Source organism: Asparagus officinalis, chromosome 8 (assembly GCF_001876935.1).
Source record: "Asparagus officinalis chromosome 8, Aspof.V1, whole genome shotgun sequence".
In the NCBI taxonomy this organism is placed as follows: Eukaryota; Viridiplantae; Streptophyta; class Magnoliopsida; order Asparagales; family Asparagaceae; genus Asparagus; species Asparagus officinalis.
Window position 1 is genome coordinate 5,160,181 of NC_033801.1, and position 8,717 is coordinate 5,168,897.

The 8,717-nt window shown below is 36.8% G+C and overlaps 1 protein-coding gene across 1 annotated transcript; it reads left to right on the plus strand.

Annotated features, from left to right (window-relative positions):
- On the plus strand, positions 5,166-8,368 carry LOC109820735 (receptor kinase-like protein Xa21). The gene is made up of 3 exons (XM_020386932.1): positions 5,166-7,773; positions 7,867-7,966; positions 8,014-8,368. Exons 1-3 carry the CDS (start codon positions 5,166-5,168, stop codon positions 8,366-8,368), a joined length of 3,063 nt encoding a protein of 1,020 aa, XP_020242521.1.

The window sequence follows — 8,717 nt, forward strand, 5'->3', positions numbered from 1 at the left end:
AATAAAAATAATTATTAGTAGTATATTTATTCATGTAAAATAGATAATTAGGGTATAAAATTATAATAAAAATATGATTATCAAAAGACAATCAAAACTAGAACATAAGAGATATGATGAAACTAATACGGTAAGTGGCAAATATGCACAGACCAAGTCCAGCAAGGGAAATATATTAACTTTTTTCACAAATGTGTAGTACTCTGGGTTTTATGTTGTTGTCGCAAGCACTAATCAAGAAAGTATGCGCCAGATAGAAAGCTGTTACACGTACACCCTGCGGCATTCACTGCTTAAGAATGAATTGAGCATTTATCACCTAATGATCATGATCATGTTACTAACATAAACAGCAAGAAATAAACTTCATATCTATCATTAGATTAAGATTTAACCTTAAAAATCATGTTTTTAAAGCATGGAGTTAAATTTCAACATGAGATTCATCATTATAATTAATAAAAACTTAATATTTACTAAGGAAAGGGTTTGGAGGAAGATTATCTTGCCTCAAACATTTCTGTAAAAACTCAACGATGTAAGAAAACAAGTTCTCCCTAGCCAAAAGCCGACAAACTTGCCCTCTTCTCGGTATTTGCTTCATAAGGCTCTCAAAAATTCACCAAAAACTGATCTAGGGTTTTTGAAGGGAGAGGGTGGTTGCTAGAGTTCAGAGATTTGATAAAAAAAAGAATTTTTATGAAAAACATAGGTATTTATAGAGACAAACCCAAACCAAACCTATTTGACCCGAACCAGAAAACCTAGTGTGACTAGAAAAATAACCATTGGTATTTTGGCTATAACTTTCTCGTCCAATTAGAATGAGGTAATCTAAGATTTGTTGGAAAGATATTGAAAAGTCCTACAACGTTTATCTTTTGAGTATTTCCAAATTCTTACTTTATCAGTGTGTAAAATATAAAAACTTTTAACTAGTCGTTTTTCCATATTCAAGCTCGTGCATGTCGTGCATGATTTCACTCCTATATTCATATGTATCCATTGGATTGATTTCAAATCAATCCCTAGCATACTAAAATATCAAAATATGTTATTTATCACCATATAATATATTTATTATTATTTTTTATATAATATTCAAATTTTATGGGGTTTTACAGTTATCGACTTAGCGACATCTAAATCTATGTTTTTCATGCATAGGGGAATTTATCTCGATCTCTTATTAGAGATAAGTCTACATCTAACACATGTAGCCGGGTAGTCTATTCCTATAATAGTGATGAAGTCTACGTATTCAACACGTAGCACTTAAATCTATGTCTTTCATGCATAAGGGACTTTATCTCGATCCCTTATTAGAGATAAGTCTACGTCTAACACGTCTAACACTTAAATCTATGTTTTTCATGCATAGGGGACTTTATCTCGATCTCTTATTAGAGATAATTCTACATCTAACACATGTAGCCGGGTAGTCTATTCCCGTAATAGTGATGAAGTCTACGTATTCAATATTGTAGCACCTAAATCTATGCCTATCATACATAGGGGACTTTATCTCGATCCCTTATTAGAGATAAGTCTATGTCTATCACACGTTACCGAGTATTCCTATAAGAATGATGAAGTCTACGTATTCAATATCGTAGCGTCCAAATCTTTGCCTATCATGCATATGGGACTTTATCTTGATCCCTTATTAGAGATAATTCTACGTCTAACACACTTTACCGGGTATTCCTATAAGAATGAGGAAGCCTACATATTCAATATCATAGCACCAAATCTAAGAGAATTTATTCTTTTAGCATAACATTACATATGGAACAAACTTAGATAATCTGCATACTAGCCCGACTCAAATGGTAGTCGGTAAAGGCTTATCAAATCCGTTAATAGCTAAGAGTTTGTTAAAAATCCTAAAAATATTATGATTATTTATTCTGAATAGAATGCGTAATCATAATAGAAGTGGAGCGATCAAAATTTTCATTTTATTTATAAGATGAAATCAAGAAGACACGAAAGTGGTGCCGTAACTCTACAAATAGTTTGCGGCTACTGATTTGCTCCTCCAGCTTAGAAAGTTTCTCTACATAAACACGTTCAAGCTCTACCTTCAGATCGACTTTTAGTGAGTCCTCAGTGGTGGTTAAGGTTTTAGCGGCCTCTCGTTCCATTTCAACCAGCTTCTCTCTCTAAGGCTTCAGCTTCTCGAGCATCGTCATGCAACCTCTCTCAATGCCGGTCAAGTCACTTTTAAGGATGGTATGAGCATCCTTAGCATATTCCAGAGCTTTCTCAAGGTGGGTTATTTCTTCACGTCTTGATGCTAAGGATTGAAGCAAGTCGGTCTTGGTTTGTGCTTTCTTGGCAAGACCTACTTCCATCTGCATCACACAATTCCATAGTTTTTTGAGCTCAAGCCCAGTAAACATTTGTATATCATGCCACACCTTTAGCCTCGATTCCATATGAGCTGTTACATATGAGAAAGCACCAGCAGTCTGAAGTTCTTTTAGCTCCTGGAGTCCCTGCTCTAGGTGAGCCAAATCTGCTACAATGGAATCAGCCAAGTCACCATACCCTTCTTCCCTGATATCTGACACATCTTGATCAAGGAATCACCTGAAGCTATTGAAAGGCAATCCCTTGTGAAGGATCTTATCAATCATTGTATTCAGGAAAGAAGCCAAGCTATAAATCTCTGTACCGACCATGACCCTATCCGGATCTTCATCTGACATCAACGCCTTAATAGAGTTGTAAAGAGATGAAATAATAGGGCCTAAAAGTATACCCCTAGAGTTGTAAGTACATAACCAATCAAGTTATAGTATAAAAAATTATCGATCCCACAAGGAAGATGTTTGTAGGAGAAAATCAAAATTGATTCTTATGTTGTGTGTGTGTGACAATTAAGAGTGATGAATGCGATTGTGGAGAGATAGAGAGAGTGACAGTGATTGTGTGTAAATAAGCACAAAAAGAGATTGAGAGTGGATAGATAAAGAGTGGATATGATAAAGGGTAAATGTACACAAAACTAACAACAAGGAAAGAAAGAAAGATGAAGCAAATAAAATCAAGAAACAAATAAGAGAAAAATCAAGAAGTAAGGGGAAAATCAAGAAAGTAAGAGATGAAATATTCAATTAAAGATATGAGAAATCTAGAATTGAATCCACTAGCTAACTTATAAAATATGAATCATTCTCTTTTTATCATATTCTACTTTAGATTTATTAAGTATAGACTATCAAACCATTTAAGCAAAACATAACCTATCAAATTATCATCCAAGTAAAATTAATACTCATAAAAAGAATAACAACTAAATAGTAATTCTACAATTCCTTCTACCAATTAATTCTTTAGTTGAATATCCTAAACATGAACAGTTTAAGCATAGGAGAATGATTAACAAATTATAAAAGAAATAAAGTTAGTTTCATGCAATTTCTAGAGTTTCCATAAGTATTAGTTCCACATCTTAAAAAAAAGACAATTCTCTAGAGGGTTCTAGCCTCAAGGAGAATCAAAGAAAATAAAAATAAATAAAAATAAAAACTAATCCCGAAAGGGTTCTACCCTCAAGGCGAATAGTGCAAGAAAATAAAATCTGAACTACAAATTAAATTGTAAGAAATAAATGCAAGAATTTAAAGCAAGAAAGTAAAGATATGAAAGTAAATCTACTCTATTACACATGAAAATAAATCTAAGACTAGATGGTTCTAGCCTCTTGACTATTTAAACAAGAAAAGAAAGTAAAAGATAAATTTATTAACAAAAAAAATTTTACATCCCAAAAGGGTTCTAGCCTCAAGGTGATAGTAAACTTTCATCTTGATCTTCATCTTTATCTCACCTTCATCTTCATAATCAAACAAAGAGAAGAAAAGAAAAATATAAAGAGATGAAAATATTTCTTTATTAATTGCAATAAAAAGTTATAATTTTGAAGGTCTTCTCAACTAAGAGTAACCCTCCTCACCAAAAGGAGTTTTTACAAAATATTTCACACCCTAACCACTCACTCTCTACCCCTATTTGTAGCCTCCAGTAATGAATGTGAACCATTGGATTAAACTTGCTTTCCAAGTTAATCAATTTTAGCCTGTAAATCGTAACTGCATATTTGGTATCGATAGTGGTATCAATACCTCTATCGATGCAGGTATCGATACGGGTATAGATACTAGTATCGATACTTGTATCAAATATCTGACTTGATAGATGGCTTCGTCTCGTCGAGATAGGCGATTTTCATATGTTATATATTAAATTCTGCCTTTCGGATTTAGAGATATCGTTGTTTCTTTGCGACCAACCATCTTGAATATGATTTCTTTTCATATTGGATTTTTATTTTCTCCGGCTTCTATAGGCTTCTTGGCTTGACCCTGAGTTTCAATAAAAGGTTACAAAAAGAGAAAGTTAGAGTATTTTGGGCTTTTATTCATTATTTCTTCATTAACCCGCAAATTAAAATAAAAATAATTATTAGTAGTATATTTATTCATGTAAAATAGATAATTAGGGTATAAAATTATAATAAAAATATGATTATCAAAAGACAATCAAAACTAGAACATAAGAGATATGATGAAACTAATACGGTAAGTGGCAAATATGCACAGACCAAGTCCAGCAAGGGAAATATATTAACTTTTTTCACAAATGTGTAGTACTCTGGGTTTTATGTTGTTGTCGCAAGCACTAATCAAGAAAGTATGCGCCAGATAGAAAGCTGTTACACGTACACCCTGCGGCATTCACTGCTTAAGAATGAATTGAGCATTTATCAACAGAGAGAAAAAAGAAAAAGAAAAAAAAAACGCATCAGGCATCAAAGTCATTGAACCTACACTAAGTCAAGCAAATAATATCAAGGATCAACTGGCAAGCAAAGAAGGGGAAAAGTCAAGAATAATGAATAGCCGTTGCTCTCACGATATAGAAACTGCACCTATACATTAGGAAAATTAATCTCTATGCAAATGGATCCTCAGGTAAGGCCATGAATGAAGACGTACAGTTCTATCAGCCAACCATGATGACACCCTGTGTAAAATTTCTTATTTCACTCTTTCTCATTTGACATCTGTAATAAAACAGCACTTCTGCAGAAAGTTAGTTTATGTTCAAATTAGGGTTCCTTTGATCGCATTTCTCAGTCTATCCCTTTAACTTCCATGGAGATCTACTTGTTTCTGTTCGTAGCAATGCATTTCTTCTTATTCTTTATCTCGTCGGCTGTGCATGACAACTTCACCGACCTCTCAGCACTGCTGGCATTCAAGGACCATGTCACCGACCCAAACGGCATTCTCTCCTCCAGCTGGACCACCAACACCTCCTTTTGTTCCTGGACCGGCGTCTCTTGTAGCCGCCAAAGGCAAAGAGTCGTTGCTCTTAATCTTTCTAGCTTATCTCTCTCTGGTACCATACCTCCTCAGATCACCAACCTGTCCTTTCTGTCATACATCCAGCTTTCCAATAACAGCTTTGTCGGCCCCATTACCGACTCATTTGCACAGCTGCCTCGTCTCAAGTCACTTATACTTGAACGGAATCGCCTTTCTGGTTCTGTACCTCCTGCCATTTTCAACATGTCTTCGATAACTGAACTAAGCCTTAGGTACAACAATCTTTCAGGGACTCTTCCCTCAAATGACAGCCTTCATGCAATTCTTCCTCAAGTTCAATTTCTTTTTCTGTCAACTAACCTGCTGAGTGGCAACATCCCATCTAGCCTTTCCAATTGCCATCATCTTCAAGTACTTTCAATGGCGGTCAACCGCTTAAGTGGAAATATACCATCGGAACTTGGGAATTTGCAGCAACTTAGACTTCTATATCTGGGAGTTAACTACCTCACAGGTACTATGCCAGCTTCATTAGGAAACCTTACAAATCTGGTTGCACTAGACCTCCCCTATCTCAATATCCACGGGAATATTCCTGAGCAGTTGGGTCGTCTATCAAATCTTGAGAGTTTAAACCTTGCTAGCAACCATGGTGTAACAGGTCCTTTTCCAATTTCCCTCTCAAACATTTCAAAACTCAATGTGTTAGACCTGAGTGATGAGCAGCTTACTGGACCAGTGCCTCCACACTTTGGGAACATGCCTCAACTTGAGACCTTGTTACTTACAGGGAACAATCTAACTGGAGGATTGGACTTCCTCTCGACGCTTTCAAACAGCAGAGTCTTAGAAACAATAGATTTGGGAAGAAATGAGCTGGATGGTTCTCTTGCCAATACAATTGGTAATCTGTCGAAGAATCTTCAAATTTTGGTTGTTGCTAGGAATCATATCAAGGGAAAGATTCCTGCCGAATTGGGTAACCTGACCAGCTTGTGGGATCTAAATTTAGGCAATAATGAGTTTGTGGGAAGGATACCTTCTGAACTAAGAATGCTACAAGGGCTTCAATCACTAGTCTTGGGAAATAACAGAATACATGGATCCATCCCTCATGAACTCGGTCAATTGAGAAGCCTGAATACGCTGTCCCTTAGCGGTAACCATTTTTCTGGATCCATACCCGACACTTTGGGAAATATCAGTAGTCTGCAGCACTTGATCCTGAGTGGTAATGAATTATCTTCCGGAATTCCTGAAAACATGTGGAGTCTCAGTGGCCTTATTGAGTTAAGTCTATCGCAAAACTATCTGAGTGGATCACTATCTTCAAGGGTAGGGAACCTGAAGTCTCTGGACATGTTCAATACATCAATGAACCGGTTGTCAGGTACTATTCCAAGCACTTTCAGAGATCTCCAAATGCTTAGGTCTCTAGATCTTTCGAATAACTCGTTTGATGGTCAAATTCCACCATCATTTGGTGAGCTTATTAGCATTGAAGTCTTGAACCTTTCATGCAATAACCTCTCGGGTGCCATACCAAACTCCTTAGCCAATCTACGGTATATCAGAAGTATAAACCTGTCTTTCAACAAGTTGGAAGGAGAGATTCCAAAGGGGGCTGCATTTTCCAATCTCACTATCACATCCTTGGTAGGAAATGTAGCATTATGTGGAGCACCTAAACTAGGCTTCTCACCTTGTCCTCCAAAAGCTGCAGTTTCTAATTCACGGATGAGGATGCATTTGCTTAAATATATTCTACCAGCTGTTGCTTGCACTATTGCCCTTGTTACCTTCTTCTGCATCTTATTAATACCCGGTCGGAAGAAAACCGAGGACCAAGCTGCTACAGACTCGCTATCCCCCAACGACCATAGTCTGATCTCATACAATGAACTCGTACGTGCCACTGAAAATTTTAACGAGATGAACTTACTAGGGAAGGGGGGCTTCAGCTCTGTGTACAAAGGATGTTTAGATGACGGACTAGTCACTGCGATAAAGGTTTTGAATGTGGAACCTCATGGAGGTTCAAGTACTTTTGATGTAGAGCATCGTACCTTGTGCATGGTTCGTCACCGAAACCTCATTAAAATCATCGGCATTTGTTGCAGCTTGGACTTCAGGGCACTTGTCCTTGAATTCATGCCTAATGGAAGCCTAGAAAGGTGGCTTTACTCCCACAACTACTGCCTGGACCTACTCCAAAGGATTAACATAGTAATCGACGTGGCGTCAGCTGTTGAATACCTCCATCATCACCATTTTCAGGTTGTGGTTCACTGTGATTTAAAGCCGAGCAACATATTGATTGATAAAAACATGACAGCTCGTGTGAGTGACTTCGGGATTGCAAAGCTTTTGCTTGGTGATAGCTGGGCTGTAGCATCAGCAAGCACACCAGGAACACTTGGGTACATACCACCAGGTATTTTACCTTGTACTTCTCAAACAGAATTTTGTAAAATTTCTCTATATTTTGATAACATCCACTGTTTAATTTACTTGCGTATGCGAATAGAGTATGCATTGACAGGAAGAGTCTCGAGAAAGGGGGATGTCTATAGCTTTGGAATATTGTTGCTAGAAATCTTTACGAGAAAGAAGCCTACTGATCCTATGTTTATGTCTATAGCTTTGGAATATTGTTGCTAGAAATCTTTACGAGAAAGAAGCCTACTGATCCTATGTTTACGGGGGAATCAAGCTTGCGAGAAATCTTTACGAGAAAGAAGCCTACTGATCCTATGTTTACGGGGGAATCAAGCTTGCGACGATGGGTATGTGAGGCACATCCTACTACTCTACTGGATATTGTTGATCACAATCTTTTGAAAGATGGGTCTGGAAATGCGAGATCACGAGAAGATCTTATCCGCATACATGCATGTATATCTTCTATTCTAAAGTTGGGCGTGATCTGTTCAAGGGGCTTGCCTAAAGAAAGGCCTGAAATGAAAGAAATTGTTCCAAAACTGCAGAAGATCAAAACGGACTACTTATCAGTGTCTTCTGTTGCTTAAAGCCTCAAAGCATGGCATATGCTGTTTTATTGATCTGCAGAGCTAAATTTTGGTGATCAGCAATAGTTATTGTTGTAATAACAAACATGTTCCAGTTATTATTGTTATTATTATGATGCTTTTCATACACATTTTTAAGGCAATGTTTGGCAACCAAAAAAAGTGTCTTATCTAAGAGCTTGTGTCTTATTGACTTGGTCAATAAGCTAGTAGAGCTGTTTGGTGACCAAAAATAGGAGGAGATTATTTTGGAGATTGTGTCTTTTGCAAGTAGCTTTTGAAAAGCTACCTCAAGTAGCGTTTGTCTTTGGGAAGGAGCTGCCAATTTTTTTCTTCCGTTTTTGCCCCT